Genomic DNA, 26,436 nt, shown 5'->3' with positions numbered 1-26,436 from the left:
AACCAGAATCTGACCTTTTCTGTGAGGTCATTTTCTCAAAGTCTACTCATGTTCCATGCTCTGGGATTAAAAAGAGGGTAAAGGAGGCTAAGTTTCTGCCCTTAAGGAATTTAGAATCTACTTGAGGATCCAGACGTAAACAGACCACAAAATACAGAGTGAGAGGTTGGGATGTTATAGAAATCCAGAGGTAGAGGTGTCCCCTGATGACGGGAAGCAGGGATCAGGGAGGTTCCATGGCAGCTTCGATGCCTGGGTTGTGGCAGGTTTGCTGAAGGTCTGATGGGAAAGGAGCACGTGGAAATGCTGAGCACAGCCCAAGGTAACTTGCAGTAGTCTGCTGGGGAGATGATGATGGCCTTGAGTGGTGGAGAGATGTGACAGATTTGAGGCATATTGAGCAGTGAGTGGCTGACTGATGTTGGTGCAAAGGGAAGAGGAGTGTTGTGTCCTCCCAGTATTTGGCAGTGGATGTCGGTCTCTTGCACTGATGTTAGGGCCCATGAGAGGAGGAGCACATGAAAGAATGGGTGGAGTTCAGATTTCGATTTGTTGATTTCAGGATGCCCATGTAGCATCCATGTGGAGATGCCTACTAAGGAATTGAAGACAGAGGTCTGGAGCCTGGGGAAGTGCTCCTGGCTGGTGAGGTACATTTAAGATCAACAGAAGATCTGTGATAGAAAAAGCGATGGGAGTGGCTGAGGTTGCCCAGGATGAACCTGCCCAGTAGAGTGAGAATAGGAGAAGGCTGACTTCGAAGTTTTTAAGGAGCAATTCTCGGGAAAATGAAGTGCCTGAAGGAGTGCTCAGAGAATTGGAAGGATTATCGGAAAAGATTAATGTCCTGTGAACCAAGATGGGAGTTTACGAAATGAGAAATTGTAACTAGTTTTATCCTGCAGGGAAGTCAAGAGACCTAGGACAGCCAAGCGCCATTGGATGGGATTTAGTAACAGAGAGGTCATTGTTGGTCTTTGCCGGGGCTGCATATGTCGTGCTGCCTGAGTACAGGGGCTGGGGAGGGGGGGAAGTAGGGGCAGAGCAGAGGACTGATGACAGAGGGTTGGGTAATACTTGTGAGGTGAGGAAGTAAGGGAATGATTTCAGACAACTCTTTCCAAAAAAAAAAAAAGAACAAAACACTATGCTTACCATGGGAAAAAGAGAGAGAGGGTGGGGGATAGAGGTAGATACAGTACTGATGGAAGATTCTGCTAAGCTTCTCATTTCATGTCTTACATTTTTAAATATTTTCCTCACTTGGCTTAAAAAAAAACAAAACAAAACCCAACCAAACAAAAAAACCCTTGCTCCTACCCCTAGCCGAGTACGGTGGCAGTGTGGTGCCGACCCCAGCTCTGTTGCCTTTCAGCTTTCTCAGCCTCCATCTCCTCATGTGTACAGTGGGTGTGATGATATATCCATTATGGGGTGAGGTTGAAGTGAGGATGTTTGTGAAGCATCTGGCACAGCTGTGCAGGGTATGGGCTAAGTCTTACAAGCCCCTGTTGCATGTCGTAGGTACACAGTAGAATGCATTTAATGATTGATGGGTTAGACACGGGGTGAAACCCATTTCTCACCACCTGAGAACTGTTGCGTGGTTTGTGGTTTCAGCCGCCCTGTGAGGACTCATTTGATCTTTTTGCTCCGAGAGCTTCGTTCCAGTTGCCTCTGAGCCTCATCTGCCTGCTCTTTCTTCAGCAGCAGCACCGAAGCTCCCGGGCCCCCCGTGCAGTTTACAGCAGAGCCACTGTGCATACTCTGCGCGTCCCAGCACCTGCAGGGTGTTGCAATCAGCATTGCTTCAGCTGTAGTCATGGGCTTGGGTCCAGGACCTCACTGATGGGCAGGGGCCCTGTCATGCCACCTGCTGGTCCCCTAGCTGAGAGCTGACATAAACCTCCCAAGAATGTGATGTCTGTGGCAGTCCTGGGTTTCACAGCCATTCCTGAGGTTAGATGGCGTCGATGCTTAGAGGAGACCTTCTAGGTTTTTTCCAGCCAACCACTGATATGATCCTTTGACTATTAACTGTGTTGCGATGTTGTTAGTTGTAAGCTGGCTTTCTAAATGAGTGAAATGAAATGGTAGAAAAGGATGAACATGTCCTCAGTGTCTCCTTTGTCTTAGGCCTTGAACTTGGTGCTTGATTTCTCCTGCAACCCTCATAGCAGCCCGTGCCCTAGGTGTGTTTTATTCCCATTTTCTTCCCCAGCTGGGAAGATCTGAGGTTTAGACATGTTAATTAACTTGCCCTGACTCACACAGGCAGTAATGGGTAGGATCAGGATTCCCATCAGATCTGGCTGAAACCGTATCTGCAGTTTTTCCCATTATCCTGCCCTGGAGTCCACATGCAGAGCAGTTCTGGGGTTGATATCGGAGGGCCGGAAACGGGAAGGCGAGGATAGGGCAGCGGTGGGATTCGTTTTCCCTGTCAAGCTCGTGAAGGAACTGCTGATCTTCTAAACTGGAGACGTAGTTTGGCTTGGCCTGAACCATGTGGAAGACAGCAGGAAATTTCACTTAAGAATCCAGATTCGGATCCTATCTTGAAGAAGAAGATCTGCCCACAGTGAGCGTGAACAATCCAGCAGTGTTAGCGGCCTCTTCCCTTTGGAGAGTATGCTGTCTGGGTCAGCAGCTCACGGCATTCTCTGCTGACGTCCCTGGGCCTCCTCACTCGGGAGCATTGCTCGCCAGATCCTGTAGATGCTTGATTTTGCAACTCCTGGTGCGTTTATCATTTAATCTTCTATGACGACATTTGACCTATATGGCTCATCAAATGTTCTACATTGACTATAAACATGCCTTTCTTCCTCTTCCCCCTCTCTACCAACTCCTGATTTTTCTTGCGTCAGTGACCAACACTTAGCATTCTTCAAAAAATGACTTTCCTGGTACCCCTTAGCAACCCAGAAAGAATAGTGGCAGGAGATCTTGTTGTTCAGTGCACACCCGAGAATTAATTAATTGTCACAGTTGAACTTTTCTCTGTGCCCAGCCCTCTGCCGAGGCCTTTAAGTGAAAACCCTAACTGGTCGTATTGTTAAACTGCTTTTATGGTTGGAAAAGTGGAGATTCTGTGTCTCAAGGAAGGAAAGGTTTATTAACGGTGGAGCAGAGGCTTGGTTGAACGCAGGTGCACTGGATGCACAAACCTCCGCTGTACCCTGGAAGGGCAGCGGGAAGACCGGGGAAGCATCAGCACCCGGGGCTCCCGACCTGCTGCGATGGGCACACAGCTTTGTTCTCACTGTTCCCGGGCTAGGTCTCCACACGGGCGGGCAGCTGCTGTGCCGGGCTGGGGGCCTCCCTCCGCAGGCAGAGCCGGCCGGCGTGCGCAGCAGGCCGTGCGATCGTTAATTCTCCCCGGCTTCCCGGGGCCTCATTCATTATTGCCTTTCTGGTCAAGATTTGAAAGATAAATGCCAGTTAAATGCTTGCTCCCTAGAGCAAGCTCCGTAGAGCTTGCTGCTTATGATTTTTTGGACTGATGATTTGGTGATGGTGGTTCTCAAATGACAGAGTTGTAGTATAATTATCTCTCTTATTTGTCCTCCACTTTTCAACGTGTTCTTAAGAAGCTCACATCTGGAACTGCAAGAATTTCAGATCTGAGGGGTGTTTTTTTTTGGCGGGAGGGTGGAGAGGGGTCACTTTCTTGTAGAAAAGCTATACTAAGCCAGTAGAGCATATGGGAATACTGCTGTAGTCCCTAAAGTTCAGTGGAGAGATGTAAAGTTCAGTGGAGAGATGTAGTGTTACAGGTGTTGGAATCACCTGTAACGTAAGAATCTTTCCCAATTTAAGCCTGAGAGAGAGAGAGAGTGAGTGAGAGAGAGTGAGAGAGGGTGTGTGTGTGTGTGTGTGTGTGTGTGTGTGTGTGTGTGTGTCTTCCAATGCTGCTAAGATATAGCTCTGCTGAAGGCCTTGGGAAAGAAACAAGTTACCTCACCGGGTATAATTGACTTCTTTCTGTGATAGAATTAGGTCACTGTATTCATAAGGCACTTCATTAATGCAGGCTTGGAGTCAGTGATCCAAAGGTGTTGGAATGCAAAGCACACAGCCTGCATTCTGGTTTTTCAGGTACTACCCTAAAGTTCTCTTTGCAAAGTTATGCTTGACATCTGTAGCTTACAATTAAGCATATTTTGGTTCACATTTAGATTTAACTTTTTTTTTTTCCAGGTGACCTCTGATTACTTACTTAGTTACTCACTCACTCACTCACTGATCGATGTAGGGAGGGAGGAGGGGAGGGTGGGAGGGTGGTGTGAACTGGGTTGCAAACCCCTTGAAGGCAAGGTTTGTGTCTAATGGTTGGTTCCTTATAACCTTACCCCAGACCTGGTCATTGTGCAGGTCAGGAGCCTCAGCGAGCTTCAACAACTTGCCCAACGTCACACAGACAGTGAGAAGCAAAGCCAGGAGATGAGCTCCAGTTTTTGTGGCCCCAGAACAGGCTGCCTCTCTGCCGTGCTACTTGGCTTGATCAGTGGCACCTCAGAAGTAGCCTGGATGGTGTCCTGGACCTCAGTGCAATCGGCAGGTGTTACGTTTTTGACTGAGCCTTTGACTCTGACCCTGGGCAAAGCATTTTAGCTCTCGGAGCTTGAGCTTGCCTGTCTGTGAAATGAGGAAAATAATAAATACCCGGCCTGGCTCCCAAAGGCACTGTGAGAATCTGGAGAGATAATATGTGCAAGTCCATTTCATATTGTAAGTGCTACAGCAATGTAATTCATGGCAAATATTTTTTCTGCTTAACAATAAAAATCTTATTACTCATATAGTCAAATTTTATCATTTCCATAATTGAAATGTAGATTTTTATGTTCTGTTTAGGGAAAGTCTAATGTATACACAGTGAAATTCTGGACTATTAATACAGAGTTAGCTGGTCAGAGAGGTTACGGGCTACAGTCCCAATAGCCAGAGTAGTGGTTTTGAATGAATATGTTCTAACCCAAATGCATTTCAAGTGACTTCTGTTCCCTTAAAAAAATTTCTCAGAATCTAAGACCCCAGGTAAAGTCTTTAGTTGTTTGATTACCATTTACCAACCTATTAAGAAAGGAGAGTACTTTTCACAGGCTTATGGAGATGTTGTTCCTTGTTTTTGAAGGGTCATTCCATGGCTTAAGCATTATAATTAAGGGTCGTAATTATTCTTCACGGTGATGATGGTGGTTGTCATGGTCACCATTCTAATAAGGTCATCACTATGGTTATCTGGGTTGTGGATGAGTGGGTAGGTGTCCTCAAGGCCGCTCTCAATAGAATTGGGTATCAAGTTAGCTACCCTAATTTTTCGCATCACAGTTTAACGACACTGCAATGCTTTTAATTTAAATTAATGAATTAAGACAGGTACCTAAGAGACAAGTCTTCCTTCAGTTTCAACCCCTACCATCAATGGTAAAGATTCTTTAGTGAGGTCTTGAATGCTAGTGGATATTGTACAGTTTTTATCGGCATCAAACCCTCACTGTGTCTCATTTTTTTCCTCTCATAAAAACAAGAAATAGGAATTTTTGGGATTAACAGATGCACAGTGCTATATATAAAACAGATAAACAACAAGGACCTACTGTGTAGCACAGGGAACTATATTCAATATCTTATAATAGCCTATAACGGAAAAGAATCTGAAAAAAATGTCTGTCTCTAACCGAATGACTTTGCTATACACCTGAAACATTGTAAATCAACAATACTTCAATTTATAAATAAATAAATCCCCCCACCCCACCCCCACCCCGATGTAGTAAAAGAATCTGGCGTCACAGATAATTTATTTTGTATAATGTGTGTGTGTGTGTGTGTGTGTGTGTGTGTGAATACATATACACCCACATACATAACATATATAACATTTTCTTTAAAGTAGTTCCTGCTGTCAACTTCACTGGCATTAATTATCTTTTTTTCTTTATGAACAAAGTGAAACAGTACAACCCAGGAAGGGCGGAGAGAATAGGAATTGGCAGGTGATCTCATGTAAGGCACGGCCAAAGACCAGGAGAAAAGCTGATCAAACACTGGTCCTCTGATGTTTCTAAACAGCTCACTGTGAAGTGAGGGGACTAAAGCGACAGATTGCAAATTCAAATAGAGCCCCAAATCTAATGTCAGTGAGGAAAGTGAACCAGGTAGAAGAAGAAATAATCAGCAGCACCATCAGGCCAATAAAATACAGCTAACAGCTTCAGTGTTAGGACAAATGATCAGGAAGCCTGGGGGCTGTGGTGAACTGGGGAGTGTTGCCCCACTCCCAGGCTCTGGGTTGTTGCCATGCAGGTGTGTGGGTCACCTGCCATGAGACTATAAAAAATGGATTTTTATATAAAATTGCATGAATTTTAAAAATTTAAATTAAAAAAAAATTCTGGCTTAATTTTATTAAAACAGACCAAATAAAGCTTGTTTGTGGGTTACAGTTTGTGACATCTGACTTCATGGTGGGGCTGCCCCAGGGCTCTCCATGGGGTTTCTACCAGTACCCTGGGGGACCTAGAGCCTTGTTACCCAGTGCCAGCTCCAAACCTGCCCCTCATTTTTAGTAATTTCCCCCTCACTTAATATTTTCCTTTTCACCTGAAATTGACGAGCTTGTAAGACAAGAGAGTTCATTATAGGATTTTAGAACTTAATGGCATTGTATTTACTTTGGGATGAATACTTTCTCAAAAGCTCTAAGGTTTCTTCTTCCTTGATGCTGATGCATTAGGTTGAACTGAAATGGAAATGTTTTTATAGATGGCATTTTCTTATGGTCCAACTTAATATGTCTAGCACTTGGGAAATTTTGGTAATTGGAATCAGGTATACTGGGGAGAAGGGGGCAGACAGATTCTGCTAGATTATTTATGAAGAAACAGCAATGTGGTAAAAGAATGTTCTACCATCTGCCTCCGTAGGATGGCTTCGACTGAGCTTTGAGCTGCTATCTCCATGCGGTCGCCCCTTTTCATTGTTGTACTGGTGGCTGTAGGCACTGTGTGAAACAAAATATACACAGATATTTTGTTTCGTCTTTGCAACAGGAAATTAGAATGTTTCGGGCTAAAGGGAAAAGAGAATATTGACGTTGAAGAGATGAAACCGTAATATCTGTTGAACAGTGATCATAATTACATTGATCACTGATACATTGATACAGTAGTTACCTTTTTGACGGCATCCACTGTTCTTTTATTTATTCATATTGCTATGTATCATACGGGTTCTACATAGACAATTTTGACACAGTGCGAGACTTTGTTTAAAGTTTTCATTTTCCAGGACTTTAACATGCTTGGTTGAAACAACCAAAAAGTAACGTAGCTGTTATTATTTGAGGCTTGCATGTTACCGTGTGCCATGAGTAGCCGCAGGTACCCAGTCACGATACGAAGGACCGGCCTCTTTATAAATACAACCAGTAAACAATTAATTTTGCAGCTTTTCCAACTTGTCCTTTAGTCAGTTTATCTAATTTGCAATGAGCTTTGAGAAGCTCATTGATGATTTGTTTTCAGGTTCATGTCTAACCTTTGAGTTTGGCAGTTATGAGGAAGGACAGGTTTGGACAGGCAGGTCTTTCACCCCAAAAGGAGTGTGGCAGGCCCTAAAATGCCTGGAATCTTGAGGCAACTCATGTCCATGAATTATTTTCTTGGGTCTCTTCTGTCAGCTCTCAGCCCGAGAGCCACACAGCTGAGTACTAACAGCCCAAGTGTTTTTCTGTTATGATTTTTCTTTCTTCAACTAGATCATAAGCTCCTTTAGTGCAGGGACCTTAGAATATTTTGTTTCTGCAGCCCCCTATTATACTGGCTTCCACTTTGGAAGCAGCCAGAATCTTGATATTTTTAGCAAAGGGTTCTCTTTAGACTCAGGGACTTGGAAAAGTGGAGTTTCAGAAGACAGTTTGAGAGCCAGTAATATCTCTAACCTGAGAGCATGTCCAGACTACAGGCAAACCCTCCTCTGGTAGCTGAAAAGTCTGTGTTTCTGTCTTGCTAGTCACAATAACAACAACAACAACAAAGTTAATAAGAGTATGGGTTCAGCAAATGCTAATATTATTTTGTGCCTAGGACTGTTCTAAATTATTAAGATAAATTTTAATTGATCAAAAAGACATTGGAATCAAATTGCAGATCTGCCACTTACTTAGGCAGGTCATCTAACCCCACTCTGCTTCAGTTTCCTCTTCTGTAAAACACTCATATAGGACTGATTTGAGGATTGAATGAGGTATTACCACAGTATTATGTCATTCAAGCCTTATAGATCTTTTATTGGAGCTTGGCATCTTGGAAAAGCTCACTGTATAGATGCTTCCTGAGTGGTAGTAAGAATAGTATGCCCATTTTTCAAATGAAGAAACTAAGGCTTGCAGAGGCTCCTTCAGCAGACATGTGCTGCTGGAGCTCACCCAGGCTAGCACACCTGGTGAGGGCACAACCTGGATTTGAACACAGGTCGGTCCAAGTGCTGGGCTCTTAACTATTCTTTTGCTCCTACTTCTGCGCAGCCTTGGGGGGTTCATGTGTTGATTATAATCTGATGTCTCTCCTTTGGGCGGACTAGGTAATCAAGTAGCTCCAACTTGATTGTAGGGCATGATGTGCCCAAGACAGCCACTTATCTACTTCAGTCAAGTAGTACAGTAAATAAATCACAAATCAGTACAATTTTACCTGTTAAGTTACTGACCAAAAAAAAGAGTTCCCAAATAGCAAATACCGAGTTGGCTTAGAACACTAAAAAGTAGTGACTGAGAGCATGGTTGACTGCAGACAGACATGGTGCAAGGTCAGAGCTCTGCTGCTTACTTGCATACCACTTAAGCCTCAGTTTCCTCAGCTGTAACACAGAGGTAACAGCAGTATATGTCTTCAGGTTGTGTGAGGTTTTCTAAAATAATAATCTATGTTAAAATGTGAAGTAGTCTTGGACATATATTAAGGTATCAGTGCATGTTAGTGATTGTTGTTTCAATAATAAGGTTTAGAAGGACAGTTTGTGTCGTACGAGTTCTATCTAATACATTAGAAAAAGTCATTTAAGGAGTCACCTTCTTCCAAAATGTTGGAAATTATTATTAGAAATTGCCTTATAAGAGAAATTATGGAATCACTGATACGTATGACTTAATGTGATGGCTTATACCAGGTGAAACTTTATCAGTGCTCTCCTTCAAATGCATTTTTAGTGTAAGGTTTTTCACATTTGGATAATAAGAATGTCAATGAAAGTTAAGATGTGCTAATTACGTACACGATGAAGAATAAATGTTCTGTTCTGCCCATGTATGAGGAGGTTAGAAAGTTTGGAAATTGTTGTCAGGTTGGATAGGGGCTTGGCTTTAATCAGTGGCCTGAAGCAGAAGGTTTGCCTCTCGTTTCTTGTTCACCTTGATGTTTTCCATGTGGTTCATCTCATCTAGTTTTAAACCGCAGGGTCTTGGTTGCCTCTGCTCTCTCCTGTCTACTTCAGATAGTCAACAGCTATAGGAACTGCAGTTGGCCCTTCCACTTGTGCTAATGCAGAACTTCCCACCCGAGGAAGCAGGAGCAGACTGTCTTCATCTCTGTCTTGCAGAGGAAGGATCTGGGGCCTCTGAAGAGGTTGAGATCTGAGTAACATCACGTAGCTGCTGGGACAGAAAAGGGGAGGACCAGTCTTCCTCCTCATCACTGACTCTACAGCGTCCCCTCCAGCATCTGCATTTGGTTCAAGCCTTGGGTTCTTGTTAACCAACCCTAGTGCCTCAGCACGTCACCCGGATCGTGGGAATCTAGCCATACAAGGGGCCTCTGACAACCATCCGATCTAATCCCCTCATTTTACTGTGAGAGGCGTCAGTGAGCTCCTGAGGAAGTAAGAGACTCAAGTCGCACATAACTTTTGACATTGTCAACGCCCAAACCCCGGCTGGGCTTTCTGCTCTAAACCAAAGTCCTGTCACAGCAGCCCCCTGGAGACTGTGGGATGCTCCCAGGTGATTTCGCCTAAATTTCACCTCCCTTCTATCCTGCCTTCACCACCATTCCTTTTATTGGGCTCTGAGGGCATTTCATGGGTTTTCCTTGTTTTTCCTCAGCTTATAGGAGTACAGAGAACAAATGGCCGTTCGTGTCTCTTCTGTCTTAAGTTTCTGTGGCATTTTTTCAGAGGACAGGGCTAAGGGTGAAATGTTTTTTGTCCTTAAAGGAAGTGAAACCCTGAGATACCAAGGAAGGAAGGAAAGTAGACGGACTCTGAAGGGGGGCACAGATACCACTAACCTAAATAAAAACATCCATTCTAATTTCGTTTTCCATCTCCCACCCATATCCCAGAGTGTAATAAGCCCTCTGAACATTCTGTCTCTAGCCAGGAAATTTTTGGCTCAGTCTCTTCATGAAATAGTTAGGATTTTCTGACTAATCACTTTTTCTTTTCTAGGCTACTTCCTTAAATATGGTATTCAGCAATCTAACTGCTCCTGCAGCCCCTTCTTCTTAACCCACGTATACCTGGAACACTTTTTGAATAGGTGTTGGAAACAGTAGTCTTAGGATAGGATTTTGCTGAAGGACTAAGATAACACATCCCCTTGATCCCTAGCTTCAAGGAAGAAAAGACTGTTAACCTTGAACTGGCAGAAATAACAATACAGTATACACAAGATAATAGTGTAAAATAAAGTGTCTGGCTCTGTTTGGCAATATAGAACCAAAATTTTTGTTGTTCATTTTGCTAGTAAATCGGAGTCTCTAATCAGAATTATGAAAGAAAGTCCTTGTTAAAAATGGTAATATACCTGACTTGAAAGCAGATTCACTTTGAGAATACGATAGAAAATTCCGTAGCAGATAAATCTTAACCTAGTAGATCGAAAAGCCACCCTACCTTAGGCTCACCTATCTTTTAAAATCCTTATTATAACTTAGAAGAGTTCAGGTCTCCTTGCTGGCTTCTTGATTCCCTCAATGAAGTAAAAGCTTCCCCACGCCTTTGAATGTGAACCAGACCTAAGCTGTTCCTAAGCCATTCGTCACTAGTTAAGCAGTTTTCTCAGTGACTTTCCTGACATGTTTTAACATGATCTCTTAAGGAATCAGAAAGAGGATTGCCCTGTTCTTTGTGTTACAATGAAACGATTGAGATTCTTTTATCAAAATGAGGCAGTTAGGAGAGAAAATCATCTTTTTTTCTTTTGATCTCTTTTTAAAAGAAAAGTGAATAAAAGGTTATGAAACAAATTTCAGTTTGGGGTCTTGGGAAACAATTATAAGGGACTTTGGATTTTACTCAACTAATAGAGCAAATGTGATTTAAAAATCCACTTAGTAGAAGTGATTTCCAAAATATCGTTTCCACGTTTGAAGGCACAGTGCACGGTTTGCATTACCTGCCTGCCTGAGCTGGAAACCGTGAAGTGCCATGAAGTACGATGACTCTCGTTTCAGAAAGTGGTTCCTCCCAAAGAGAACTTGTGGATCTCATTCACTTAGCATTCTAACCCCCACTTTTTCTTCAGACCTCAGATTTAAGCAGAGGTATAATTATAGTCTTAATCAGTGCTGTGTCCTACCAACCATGGCTTTTAAGAAAATTTAAAAAAACAACAACTTCATTTACCTTTCATTGCGGTAGCTGGCTCTCCATTCACCTGATTCGGGTGTCTTCAAGTCGAAACAGGCTTCTCAACTCTAATTAAGAATAAACCTTGAAACTAAGGTTGGCAGGGAAGTTGTTTTTTTGTTAAAGCGTAAAAAATAAGCATTTTTTTTTTTCCCCTGCCAGAGAAGGTAGGTGCTCCCCTACCCACCTTGAGATTGTCCTTTGGGGCACCCTTTCAAACTCTCCTGCTCGGGAACAACTGGAGCAACTTGCTCTCTTGCTAATAGAAATGACTCACACCTGAGAATAGGTGAGATTTGTAGACTGGGGAAGAACATTTCCTGAACCTGCAGGAATCAGATGGTGATTCACCAGAAGGGAACACAGAGGGCTGGAACCCAGAATGCCAGAGGGCTGTTTAAGGAGGAGGGAGGCATCAAGTCTCAACGTTGGGCCCTGCTAAATCAGACCCAGTGTTTAGGGTTTTTTGGGGGGTGGGAGGGGAACTCCCTATTGCTAATTAGAAAATATGCATTTACAAACCTTCCTGCTAATTAACTTTTGGATTAAAAGGAACCAGAATATCTTTTATAAAAGACAGATCTTTCATGGTATTATTCTATATATTAAAGACTTAAATTAATATGTGTTTATACTGGTGATTGATAACTTGGGAAACCTGTTGTCTTATTCAAGAATCTGCTGAATTCCATATACCTGCTTTCACCTACACAAAAATATTTTAAATAAAGTTATTTAGGGGGGCGAGTTTACCTAATCTCTTGAATTCCACAAGACAACTTTTATTCTTTTTTTTTATATATATATATTTTTAAATTTTATTTATTTATGTATTCATTTATTTATGGCTGTGTTGGGTCTTCGTTTCTGCGCGAGGGCTCTCCCCAGTTGTGGCGAGCGGGGGCCATTCTTCATCGCGGTGCGCGGGCCTCTCACTATCGCGGCCTCTCTTGTTGCGGAGCACAGGCTCCAGACGCGCAGGCTCAGTAGTTGTGGCTCACGGGCCTAGTTGCTCCGCGGCATGTGGGATCTTCCCAGACCAGGGCTCGAACCCGTGTCCCCTGCATTGGCAGGCGGATTCTCAACCACTGCGCCACCAGGGAAGCCCCAAGACAACTTTTATTCTTTTAAAAAATCTTCCCACAATGATAAATTTATATAATCGAATCACTTTTTCCGATTTGTAATTAATTGTAATTAATTTTAGAACTTCTAAAAAATTTCCCAGAGACTCCAAGATTTTCTTGAATGCGACATTCAAACAAGTAAAAGAAATGAAGAAAATGTCACCAAATGAAATCAAAACTTGTTACTATCATGGATGAAGAGAAAGATAAATGAAAATAATTAAGGTGGAACATTTTTTGAAGTTAGTAAATAAATAATAGGTATTACTTAGTGTTTACTTACGCCTTAAGGAAATAATGTATATGTACTAGTTGGGTTTTTTTCCTGTGTTTATACAGAAAAACAAATGTAGTTAAATACCAGTAGTTGAATATCAAAAGTTTGTTTCTTCTATTGCCTTTTCTTAAACAAACAAAAACAGACAACTAAAATTTAATGGTTTTCCATTCCATTCTATTTAGGGTGGATTAAGTATGTTGTGGATGAGTAGCTAGCCCTAGGGAAAATCTCTGAACAAAAATTAGCCAACTTAATAGTGGCTCAGTCGTATAAGAAATTTACTTATATTTACTAAACCATCCTTCATTTAGGTTGGACTGTGCTTTGTGCCATTTGGTACTTCCTTCTCCAGGGATTTCGCTTTGAACATTTAAAGCCAGTTCCCTGCATCTTGAGGGGGGGAAGTTATGCCATGCAGGCCTGAGTTTGAGAGACTTGTTTTCTGGGGGTTGCACTTCTTGCCATTTGTCACTCTGATCCATGAACAGTAAATGATGTGCTGCTCAAAATGGGAACTTTAACTGCCAGAATAACCAACTGCCAGTCTTAAAAGCATCAAGTCAAAGGAGCACAGCCCGTTTAGCTTCCTTAAAAGTATGTTGGGCAAAGACCTTCTCTGCAAGTTCTGAGGACTATCACCCCACAGTTCCAGTGGTGGGCATGAAGCTTGTGTGGACAAATATTTCACAAGCTCCTGTTGAGGGAATAAAGGCAGTTCTGTTATCTACCTTAAATTTTAATACATGTGTTACCTGGGTTGACTTCATCCTATCACTGTCAACTAACTTAATACGGTTTTTTTGTTTTTTTGTTTTTTTTTATGTTAAAGAAAATACCTTTCCTTTGTTATGTCGCTGCTGATAATATTTTTCATATACTATTCTGTTTTGAATTTGAAGGGAAATGTTCTGATAATTCAGGGTTATACACCTTGACTTTCTATGTGTTGGTTTTGTATTAAGATTTCCACAAGGAGGAGGGAAGGAGCTGGTGTCAGTGCAGTAGGTGGCCCTCTTTTTCTCCTCCTGAGGGTGGGCTGGGCATGGACTAGCCTTTTCCTGGCCTTAGTCACAGTGGGATTGTGTATTTAAAAGCCTCTTTGGCTGGCGATGCAAAGTCTAGTAGTGAGAAAGTTAACATGAGGCAGCCTTTATGCATCTGTCTTAAAGCATGTTATGCCGATCTCAAGTTGGGACTTGTTAAAGCTGGTCTTACCTAACATTCAAAAAGGGAAGTAGTACAGGTTTAGTCAGAGAAGAGTGTAATGCTTTGATGAAAAGAGCAGCTAAGAACCAGTCCATAACTTCATTATTGTTCAAATCACCAAAAGTTTAACCTGCATAATTTTTTTTCTGCCGATTTTTATAGCAAGTCTCACATTTCATAAAAGCCACAGGAGACTTTATAACAATAATTATCTTGCTGCTTCAATGGAAGATCCGATTAAATTCAAGGAAGCTATTTTAATAATATTGTTTAGCTATTACAAACCCCAAATTTATTTTGAATATAGGACGATGTCCTAGGATATGTGTTTGTGTTTCTCTACCACCACAATGTTTAAAAAAAGTTTTTTTGTTTCATTTTTTATTACAGGTGATTTTTTTTCCTTCTATAACAATGTCACTTTTAAAGATGTTAAACCTACAGACAAGTTGAAATTATAGTTCAAGCAGATTTCATCTAAATTTTCCCATTAATATTTTTCACGCCCTCCCCCTACCCTCCCCCTCAACACACATATTTGTGGGGAGACCTGTTTGAAATTGCAGTCATTGTGACGGATGTCCCACCCCTAACTACTTCAGCATGTATTTCCTAAGAACAAGGATATTCTCCTACCTGGAAATTCCCTGGTAGTCCAGTGGTTAGGACTCCGTGTTTTCGCTGCCAAGGGCGTGGGTTCAGTACCTGGTAGGGGAAGTAAGATCCTGCAAGCCACACAGCACAGCCCCCCAAAAAAACAACTAAAAAAGGGATTTTCTCCTACCTACTCACAATATTCAGTCTGAATTTTGCTCTTTCCCAGTAACGTTCTTTATAATTTTTTGAGGCAGAACTAATCAGTGGTCACACATTGTATTTTTCTAGTTTACTCTTTTATTCTTTAGAATAATCTTTCTGCTTTTTTTTTTTTTTTAAATCTCCTTGGCTTTTGAAAATTGGTTTGTTCTGTATTTGCTAGGTCTATCCTGTGGGTCACTTAGTGAGGAGATGCTTTCAAATGTTTCTGAGGCAGTTTGAATATATTAACCTGAAGTCTACCTTGGGGTTTGGAACGTTGAAATCAAATGGGGATATCTATACTCTTGTTTTGGACAGAGACCTGGTTCATGGATCCAAACTCACTTTTTCTTTGGGATACTGGACAAACTCATTCAACTTTTCCCAGCTTCAGTTTTCTGTAAAACTAAGATTCTGGTTTAAGCACAGAATTTTCGATGAGAATTTCTATAATCTTTCAAAATATATTCTTAAAGAGACAGAAGCACTCAAGGAGAGAATGTTTCTAATGTTTCATCTCTTTAAAGGAATGAAAATAGGTAATGGTGTTGATAAGTCTTCCTAAATACCAGAATAAACTTTTTTAACCCTATTCCTACCTCCCCCCTTTTTAGTGTGAGGCATTGGCAAATGCATTGCTAAGGCTTACCTTGGTCTTCTAGTCATTTCTGCCTCGCATATGACCGCCTGCTCTCTCCTCCCTTTATTTGCCTTCGCTGCATTGGCCTGGACCTGGGCACAGTGTTGCTTCCTCCAACGCTGCTAGGCAGAGAATTGGTACTGCAGTCTAATTTTCTCTGTCACTGTAATCTCTGATGTATCCATTTTTTTCTGAAAGGAAAATGCACACACGAAGGACCTCCTAGTCCTTCACAGTACATGAACTCATTATTACAAGACAAAGATAAGCAGGGATCTAATTGAAACATAGCTCAAGTGATCTGTCTGGGGTGCCCATGTCTTTTGCGGGTAGCCAGAACATACAACAAGGACTGTAGTAAAATCCTCTCCAGATCTTCCTGTTCCGTCTCTCTGTACACAAAAATCGCTCTAACTGTGGCTCACCATCCAGTTGCTGAGAATTTGTGCTGAGTATAATGATTACAAACCCTTTAATGTTTCCTCGCTGAGATTGGTATCTTTAGGTCCCTATGTTTGAATTACTGTGTTTAATCTGTCATTTGAAATGATTTGTATCTATTAGATCTGCTTTAAATAAAGCAGTTACCTTTTTCTGGTATGAGAACTTCATGTGTAATGGTCAATTAAAGGGGAGGAATGGTTTGGCGATTGACTGTGGAGATGTGCCTGCATCTGACCTCCGCCCTCATACTGATACTCTCTTCTGTACTCGGCCAGTTCCTCACTTTGGAAATCTTCTTGTGAGGGGCGGTGTCAGCCTTGATAAGAGCTCAGTAACTGGCGTCATATAGTTTCCAATGTGGATTTCAGCCTCTCCACTTAGGAGCTTTCTTACTTTGGGCAAGTCATTATTATATCTGAGCTTCAGTTTCTTCTTCTGAAAAATGGCTACCTTGTAAGAGTGTAAAGTTTAAATGAGATAATATACTATAGGATAATTCCTACAGTGTTTGAAACTTGGTTGGTACTTAGTGAACAGTAGCTTTCTTTTTTTTTTTTTTTTTTTGGTCAGAGGGCAGAGGGAGAGCAAGTAAATGAATACGAATGGGGGTGTTTTTATCAATATAAAGTTGGAACGATTAAAAATTGAAAAAACATTCCGCAACTAGAAAGTCAAGGTTAAGTTCATAATATTTTGATTGCCCTTAGGTAACCCAGGTAACGTGGATGTCTGACACATCTGGCACATGGGTGTTGGCACACCCATTTTCTGACTGAAGCTGGCTCTCTCGGTCATATGGTTACACTCACCATGTGATTTGCGTCTCTGCTCTGTGGGCCATTTCACAGGGAGCATCTTCACACTGTACTGCCTAGGAAGCACGGCAAGGAGCTACTACTCCACCTGTTCTTAGAAACCCTTGGCCAAGGCCGAGCTAATCTAACAGCTGTTCTTATTTCCTCCTTGGAACTCTTGTAAACTGACTGGTCCCTCATGGCAAGAGTAGCTTGTCGTCCCGCCCTTCCTACTGCAAACTGGGGATCTATGCCACCTCCTCCTTAGAGTGACCTCTGACCTCACAGTTGTAGATTCATCACATTTGACCTTCCCGAAGTGTGGGATTCTGTTGCCTCTCATTTCCTCCTCGAATCTCGCTTGTTCCTCAGTTCCCAAAGAACGTCTTGGTGCTGCTTGTAGTTAATCGATCCCTCCCCCCAGTCCCAGGCATCGTTCCTCTTTTTCTATCTCGTCTGTCCACGAGACGGGTGCAGCATGGCTTCTGAGGTGCTTAGCTCATTCCTTGTTCTCTCCCTTTCTTAGAAAAGATGATTCCCTCGGCTTCTGATCTAGCCCTGTCTTCAGAGCCCTGGATCCATATTTTGCCCCCACTGGCTAGACTCCTTGACACGGCTCTCTCACTAGTACTTCATATTCAACACACCCGTCATGATCAAGCACATCACCCAAGCTAATGTTCTTCAAAGCAATGAATCTCGATTGGGAGGGCGTGTGATGGGGATTATGGACCCCATTGAGAATACATTTTGCATATCAGTCACATACGTTTTACATGTAAAAACCCATACTCTCCAGTGATCTTGGACTCAAGACCTTTGTCTCTTTTTGAAAATGTCTCTTAAGTTCCATGTCAGATTTCTTTCCCCTTGGCTCTTGCCTGCATAGATGGAAGACTTCCTTAACTGCTCTCCTGGCCTCAGTGGCTCCGTTAATTCAGAATTGCCTATTGCTGGCAAGTTGATTTTTGCTAAAGCACGGCATAGAGAACAGTAGTCTTCACTTCAGCCACCTTCAGTGGCTCGCAGAGAACTCCAAACACCCCAGCAACCCTGAAGTGCTGTGCGGTGAGGTCCCAGTTCCCTTCCCAGGCTCGTCTTCCCGCGCGCGTGCTGCAGCTTCAGGCCCTCCGTGGCCCCTCTCGCTCGGCCATAGCACAGCGCCCGCCCTCACCTGAGCCTTCCTCCAAACTGCTCAGAGCGCCGCGGGGTTCCCTTTCGAAGCCTCTGTTTTCCCCCCGGGGTCCAGTTCACACTTCCATCTCCTGTGAGCCCTTGCTCAGTTTCTCCATTTGGCATTAGCTGCCTTTTCCTCCGAGCTCCTTTGGTGAGCTAATTATGTCTCTCATTCCACGAACCACGTTTGGATTCAATATGGTCTGTGTGCGGCTTCCAGGGAGGCCAAGGGCCCTGCATGAAGCACACGGTGAAGGAATGATGGGCTAAGTGAGCGAGTCAACCCACTCTTCGGGCTGTTACTCCTCTTAAGAACCAGAGGGGCCCCCAAAGGGCTCAAAAGGTCCATGGTTGGACTGTTCATACCCCTGAGCTGTTGAAACTTTTTCTGTGCTGAGACCTCTCCCTCCCTCTTCAGGAGCCCCCTCCTTACCATTCTCACAGCTGGGGCTTGAGGTCACCCCTTGAGGAATTAGGCTTGTCCCGACTGTCAGAGAGGCGGTGCAGCAGAGCCATTGAGGTGTGGTCTTGCGGCCACCTTCCTGGATGTCTGTCCCAGCTCTGCCTCTGCTTGCTGGTGGGGTCATGGGTACCAGGGTCAAGGTATCTGTTCACGTGGTGCCTCAGTTTTCTTTTCTTTTTTTTCTCCCCAACAGGGAGCCCTGTAGTATCTGTCTCCTGGGGTAATAGTGAGAAATAGAAAGGTGATAACCCTTGTAAGGTGCATACATAGCACGGTGCGTGGCACATAGCGAGCATTCAGTAAAGGAGTGTAAGGTCCTGGGAGGTGCTTGGCAGCTTCTAGGTCAAGGATAATTAGCTGGCAGCATGTGGACCGCTATGGTCCACACGTGAAGGTACTGTTCTGTGGGGTTCAGGGAGTGTGAGGGGTGACTACGGAAGCTTTGAAAATAACGGGAAATATGGCGGAGCGGACTGGATTTATGGTTTCTCTTGAAAATATTAGAAGATCTGCGATTGTCAATACAGTGGTTAAGAATATGAGCTCAGAAGCCAGAGTCTGAATTAAGAGTCCTAGCCTTGCTACTTATAAGTCGTGTGACCCCGTGCAAGTTGCTTAACTTCTCTGTTTCTCAACTTCTTTATCTCTAAAACGGAAATAACAATAGCACTTGATAGGCTTCCTGGGATTATTAAATGGAACAGTATATTTAAAGCTCTTGGCATGCTTGCCTGGTACATAGTAAATAGTACGTAATGTGTGCTGTTTTTGTTGTTGCTGACGCTGGTTTTACTACTGCTGTGGCTACCAGCTAGCAACCCTGGGCCCCAATTCCCTCCTGTGCCAACAGCTGGCACTGAGTAGTAGATGCTCCCCTAAGTGGGACATGAACTTTCCAGGTAGCTGTCGTTCATGCCACTGCCTGTCACCTTATATCTGTCCCGCTCTCTTTGTAACAATGTTGTTTGTCTCCTGTTGACAGATCTCACCCTTGGGCATTCCTGTCCAGGAGTGAAGTGCTGTGCTGTGAATCAGTCTTTACGGATGTATGAACCTCAAGGAACTTTTAGCACAGTGGTTCTTAACATGTGGCCCAAATCGATAGCATCCTTATCTCCTGGAAACTTATTCTCAGGCTTCACCCCAGACCTACTGAATCAGAAACTCTGGAGGTGGACCTTGCAATCTGTGTTTTAAGAATCCTTCCAGCTGGTTCTGGTACCTGCTAAAGTTTGAAAACTACTGATTTAACACATGTGTCCTATATTCATATTATCTACATTTGGTTTCCATGTAAAATTTAAAGTGTTGAGTTGTATTTCCAGGCACTTCAGTTGATTTGTAAGGGCTGCTGTCTTTTCAGTGTGTGCTCCCTTAGCTATTAAACACAGCTGGGTGTGGGTTCCTCTGCTGTGGTGCTTTTGTTCTGTTAAGATCTAATCTATGTGAGCTTTGATCTATTAACTTACTGGAAGAGTACAGTTTACCTGGGGCGATGGTCAGGCATTTTTTAGAAAGAAGACTTTAGAAAGTTATGGAACGAGCTGCGTTTAAATGCATATGGAATATATGAAGTGATGAGATTAATAAGACTGAATAATTATTTTATATTCTGATGTCATGATCACTTTATCAGCCATCTAACTTCTTTGAGTTGGGAATTCACACTGCTTCTCTGCCTCTTCCTCCCCAGCCCCCGCCTTTTTTTTTTTCATTATTTTATTTTTTTAACTTTTTATATTTGAGTATAGTTGATTAACAATGTTGTGATAGTTTCAGGTGTACAGCAAAGTGATTCAGTTATACATATGCATGTATCTCTCCTTTTTCAAATTCTTTTCCCATTTAGCTTGTTACATAATATTGAGCAGAGTTCCCTGTGCTATACAGTAGCTCCCTGTTGTTTATCCATTTTAAATATAGCAGTGTGTACATGTCAATCCCAAACTCCCAATCTGTCCCTCCCCCAACCCACCCATCCCCCCTGGTAACCATAAGTTAGTTCACTAAGTGTGTGAGTCTGTTTCTGTTTTGTAAATAAGTTCATATGTATCATTTCTTTTTAGATTCTGCATATAAGTGATGTCATACACTATTTCTCTTTCCCTGTCTGACTTCACTCAGTATGACAATCTTTAGGGTCCATCCATGTTGCTGCAAATGGCATTGTTTCATTCTCTTTAATGGCTGAGTAATATTCCATTGTATATATGTATCACATCTTCTTTATCCAGTCATCTGTTGATGGACGTTTAGGTTGCTTCCATGTCTTGGCTATTGTAAATAGTGCTGCAGTGAACATTGGCGTGCATGTATCCTTTCAGACCATGTTTTTGTCTGGATATATGCCCAGGAGTGGGATTGCAGGATCATATGGTAGCTCTACTTTTAGTTTTTTAAGGAACCCTCATACTGTTCTTCATAGTGGTTGTACCAATGTACATTCCCACCAACAGTGTAGGAGGGTTCCCTTCTCTTCACACCCTCTCCAGCATTTATTGTTTGTGGATTTTTTGTTGGTAGCTATTTTGACTGGTGTGAGGTGATATCTTATGGTAGTTTTGATTTGCATTTCTCTAATAGTGATGTTGAACACCTTGTCATGTGCCTCTTGGCTATCTGTATGTCTTCTTTGGAGAAATGTCTATTTATCTGTTGCATTTCTCTACACTAACAGTGAACGATCAGAGAGAGAAATTCAAGAAACGATCCCATTTACCATCTCATCAAAAAGAATAAAATACCTAGGAATAAACCTACCTAAGGAGACAAAAGACCTGTACTCTGAAAACTGTAAGACGCTGATGAAAGAAATCACGGACCACACAGACATATACCATGTTCTTGGAGTGGAAGAATCAATATTGTCAAAATAACTGTACTACCCAAGGCAATCTACAGATTCAGTGCAATCACTATGAAATTACCAATGGCATTTTTCACAGAACTAGAATAAAAAAATCTTAAAATTTGTATGGAGCCATGAAAGATCCCAAATAGCCAAAGTAATCTTGAGAAAGAAAAAAGGAGCTGGAGGAATCAGGCTCCTTGACTTCAGACTATGCTACAAAGCTACAGCCATCAAAACAGTAATGGTACTGGCACAGAACATAAAAATATACACCAATGGAACAGGATAGAAAGCCCAGTCTTCAATAAATGGTGCTGGGAAAACTGGACAGCTACATGTAACAGAATGAAACTAGAACATTCTCTAATACCATACACAAAAATAAACTCAAAGAGGATTAAAGACCTAAATGTGAGACCGGACACTATAAAACTGTTAGAGGAAAACCTAGGCAGAGCACTGTCTAACATTAATCACAGCAATCTTTTTTGATCCGTCTCCCAGAGTAATGGAAATAAAAACAAAAATAAACAAATGGGACCTAATTAAACTCAAAAGCTTTTGCACAGCAAAGGAAACCATAAACAAAATGAAAAGACAACCCACAGATTGGGAGAAAATATTTGCAAATGATGTGACTGACAAGGGATTAGTCTCCAAAATTTGCAAACAGCTCATGCAGCTTAATACCATCACAGCAAACAACCCAATCAAAAAATGGGCAGAATTCCTTCCCCTTTTACAGTAATTTCTCTTGGTTTCTGAAGACTAATTCTGCATGGGGCAATATCCTCTCCCACTTCCCCTGCATCAGGGGTATTTGGAAGGCCTTATCCAGTAAAAATGATGACAGTTTAGCTTTTGACAGAAGCCCTTAATTGTGCTCTGAGCTTACAGACTTTACCAAAGCTACTAATGTTTTTTCCCCCTTTTTCCTCTCTTTTATGTCTCATTAATGGCTAGGGTATAGTTCCCCATTCTGTAAGTATTCTAGATTTTAGTATTTGTGATTGCTAGTCTGGGAAGCTCTCCTCAAATAGCTGCTTTTCATTTTGTGAATGTCATTTTAAGCTGACTCTTCTCTAAGTTCTTGGTAGATTATTTCATTCTACACATCAGGAACTCTGCTTTTGACTGTAATATTATTATAATGGAATGAAATATTTGCATTTATGGTGGACACATTTCCTATTGAAATTTTGTCTTGAAAGATCTTTCTAAAAAATTATATTCATTATCTATATCCATTCAGTGTATATTGAAAATATTATTAGAGCTGAAATACATGGGTTATATTCCCAAGCATAGTTTGAAATGTGGCTTAGATGCAGTTACTTATAATACATTATTAGAGTCTGCTCATGATTGTATAATGTACTCAGTAAAGGTAACATAGACTTAGTGGCATATCTAATAGTTATTATGACTTAATTCTTTTATTTTAGCAAGTGACAATCAGATGTCAAAGTACTTTCTAAGAGTCTTGGTGATGGTAATATGCTACAGTTACAAATTTTACTTAACCAAAACCAACAATACATAGCTAAAGCATTTTGTCAATAGCTTTAAAACTGAAATGATGATAGACGTTAGCCCCCAAGCTATACATGTACTGTTTAGTAATCCTGCTTCCTTCCCGGTCATTCACTAGTGAACCCAAGAATACCCGCACTTCCCAGGCCCCTGTGTACATGCATAGGAGACCAACTAAAAAGAGCTTGAGCTTCCAAGAAGTTTATAGTATCATTTGATAAGAAAAAACATCAGTGAAAACTGGCTTCCCTTTTGCTTCTCTAGTATGTAAAAATAAAGCCAGTTTGGTATTTTATCAAATATTTATTGATTGCACAATGAGACACAATCTCTGCTCTCAAAAGTACACATAGGGTATTAAAAGAGTGGATACATGTATGAGACAGTAATTACAAAGCAGTGTGATCATTATAATAATTGAGGTGTGACAACATACAGATGATGGAGTGATTGGGTTTGAGGTGGTGGTGGGAATTTAGCCAGATGAGATTTCATGATGTAAGTGATGGCAACTTAGGGTTCCACGGATGGATAAGAGTTTTCTTGGTGAGTCAGAGGGAAATTTACAAGTGCAATGACACAGGGGCAAAAAAGGAGCATGGCGTTTTCTGATAATTATAAACTTATACGAGAGTGTGAATTTCAAGGATGGAAGAATGCTCAGGAAAAAAGGCCAGAAAGGTGGGCAAGTTCCAGGGCCTTCAGGGCCTTTGAGGCCATGGAAGGAGGCCTGGGGTTCACAGTCTGATGGTTGTATTGGAACTAGTGGCACATCTACAGGGCATGACTACTCCTTTGTACATTTTAGCTAGAAGGTGCAAATCAGCATCTACAATTCCAGATAACCATACTTTAGCAGCTCTTTTTTGAACCACAGAGGGATTCAGGAAAACATATGGAGGTAAATAAGTACAAGTAGGTCACCATCCTCTAAAAATTTCCCAGTATAGATGTTACTGATCGTGGGTCAGCAGTTCTATCTATATATGTACCAAGAATGGCATAACGATGACATATTCTTTTTAAAACATTTGTAATTTATCCTCTGTGGGAAGTATTGTGGGAGATCCTAAGAAAACATGACATATTTTCTGTCTTCAAAATATGTTGTCTTTCTTAAAAAATCCTAACCATCTTTGGGGGATGCAGTCAAGAATACAGCAAGCTAGGGACTTCCCTGGTGGCTGTGGATAAGAATCTGCCTGCCAATGCAGGGGACATGGGTTCGAGCCCTGGTCTGGGAAGATCCCACATGCTGCGGAGCAACTAAGCCCATGCGCCGCAACTACTGAGCCTGCGCTCTAGAGCCCGCGGGCTACAACTACTGAGCCCGCGTGCCACAACTACTGAAGCCCGCGAGCCACAACTACTGAAGCCCGTGTGCCACAACTACTGAAGCCCGCGTGCCTAGAGCCCGTGCTCCGCAACAAGAGACGCCACCGCAGTGAGAAGCCCCCACGCCACAACGAAGAGTAGCCTCCGCTCGCCGCAACTAGAGAAAGCCCGCTCGCAGCAACGAAGACCCAATGCAGCCAAAGATAAATAAATAAATCTATTAAAAAACAACTTCTAAAAAAAAAAAGAATACAGCAAGCTAGTAAAAGGAACTCAGCATTGAGAGCCCTAACACATACCCAAACAGTGGGAGAGGTAATTATTTTCAACCAGAGACATGAGGAAGGAGCATGGAGGTGCTGGCCCAGGAAGGCTTTGCTGAGTAGGTGGAATATTCAACCACCGTTAGAGTATTTGCTGGGCAGAGGGGGGATTCCAAAGAATAAGAATACAGTGTTCTTGCCCTTGAATTTGTACACACTCAGGATGTAAGCGAAGTATTACAGTACAATGTTTTATGTGGCTTAATAATGCTGCTTGTGCCTCCTATGGTGTAGCTGCATACTGGGAAAGAGGCTGTAACTGTAAGGAGAAGCGCCTTCATCAGGTATCTGGGCTTTCTGACCTATTCCCCAGACGCTTTACATCTAGCATCCCTTTCAACCTCTAAACTAAGTTTTCACCAAAGGACTCGCAAGGTGGGTTTTTTGGGTTTTTTTCTTTTTAAATCAGCAGGTGGGATACAAAAGCAGTAGTGTTGTTTGAATTGCCTGTGCAGAAGAATGTGAGGAGGTGTTTTAGAGTGGAGGAGTATGTTTTTTATAATTAGAAAATATGTATTTTTAGGAATATACATTTCCCCACGATAAATCTTTTCCAAAGTGTAAGTGAACGCTCTTGAGAAGGTGACTTCTAGTGGCTGTTTGCTTCCTGTTGCATTCTCTTACGGATACTTCATTCAGCTTATGAATAGATCTACGTGGAATTAAAATTTATATAATCCTTTCTGTACGCGAGGATAGTAAAATGTAAGAAAGCATTTGCTCGAAGCCATCTTTTCTTTCACTGCTTACATTTGATTTTCAAGTGAATTGTCTTTTGAAGTCTTGTCAGTCAATCGTTAACCGTGATAAAGTTATCAGCTTAGGGTTATATTGTCTGACTGACTCATATGATTTTCCTGGGTGGATGCTGCAGTCTTTCTCCCTTTCATACATGGTAGCCTCTCTGTGAATTTTTTACATAAGAATATATATATTAAGGGATCCATGCAAATGTTAGTTGCTGCCAAAAAAAGGGTTGATTCTTTAGCTAGAAACAGTTGATTTTGCAATCGACAGTCAGTCTTACTGTTGGTTTGACTGTGAGTATATGGGACTCTGGCGAAATGAAATGGAGCAAAACACACAAAGAAGACAGCCACGACAACAAATACTTTACCTTCTAGCCTTTTGCTGTTTTTGCTGCCCTTACTCTTGGACTTCCTATAAGAATTGTATACCTTTTTTGCAATCACCATATAGAATAGAAGCATTAGGACAAAAACAGTCCAGAAAATGAACTGGGAAATGTAATTCACCACTTCATGCCATTTCAGCCCAAGAGGACCCTTTAAGGAGGCACACTTTTTCACAGATGACGGTGTTGCCTCCTTGTTGCTTAAGATCATATTTGGCAGGGAGAGGAAGAACAAAAAGAGCCAGATGAGGGTTGAGACCACTTTTGCAAAAGCAGGTTTTTGTACAAAAAATTTTCCGAAAGGTCTGATGATCTTGAGGAACCTGTCAAAGGCTATGAGCCCCAGCAGTGTGATGCCCACATACATGGTCTCATAAAACACGACGGCAGAGAAACGACACACAAAGGCTCTGAGCTGCCAGGGTCCGAGGCGCGCGTCTGAGAGGATTTTAAACGGAAGCATGAGCGTCATTATCAAGTCGGCCACCAAAGTATTTTTGAGGTAAACAATGAAGGTGGAGGAGCTGGGGATGTGAATGAACACCCACAGGGCCAAAGTGTTCAGCAGGATGCCCATGAAGAAAACGACAGTGTAGATGGCTGGGAACACCAGGTGTGCTGCCTGCATGTCCCTGGGGCACCTCTCAGACCCGTTGAAGCCCTTCATCACTGTGTCGTTCATGGTTTCCAGTGTCAG

At 42.2% G+C, this 26,436-nt stretch overlaps 3 protein-coding genes across 8 annotated transcripts in view; 1 reads left to right on the top strand and 2 right to left on the bottom strand.

Annotated features, from left to right (window-relative positions):
• GPR87 (G protein-coupled receptor 87) overlaps nt 1-11,864 on the bottom strand; it is a 25,256-nt gene extending 13,392 nt beyond the window's left edge. The window contains exons 1-2 of one of the 2 annotated variants that reach the window (XM_082394448.1): nt 11,822-11,864; nt 11,632-11,702 (exon numbers count right to left, since the gene is read on the bottom strand). The gene's annotated coding sequence lies outside the window, so the exon portion shown is untranslated. Of the gene's footprint in view, nt 1-11,631; nt 11,753-11,821 lie in introns of those variants that run through there. The other variant, XM_082394447.1, reaches the window with a different exon arrangement.
• The window catches only part of MED12L (mediator complex subunit 12L), a 317,353-nt gene that overhangs the window by 198,658 nt on the left and 92,259 nt on the right, over nt 1-26,436 (top strand). The window lies entirely within an intron of this gene.
• Nucleotides 1-26,436, bottom strand: part of P2RY13 (purinergic receptor P2Y13) — a gene marked incomplete at its 3' end in the record, with an annotated part of 53,449 nt that overhangs the window by 26,497 nt on the left and 516 nt on the right. For 2 of the 3 annotated variants that reach the window (XM_082394463.1, XM_082394462.1), the window contains exon 1: nt 11,632-26,424. In XM_082394463.1, the coding sequence (XP_082250589.1) occupies nt 25,420-26,421 (1,002 nt within the window). In that variant the 5' untranslated portion in view covers nt 26,422-26,424. Of the gene's footprint in view, nt 1-11,631 lie in introns of those variants that run through there. The other variant, XM_082394461.1, reaches the window with a different exon arrangement.

This window comes from Balaenoptera borealis (assembly GCF_965194805.1).
Source record: "Balaenoptera borealis genome assembly, chromosome: 5".
NCBI lineage: Eukaryota > Metazoa > Chordata > Mammalia > Artiodactyla > Balaenopteridae > Balaenoptera > Balaenoptera borealis.
Note: the sequence above shows the minus strand (reverse complement) of the source record. Positions and strands in the feature narration are given on the sequence as shown.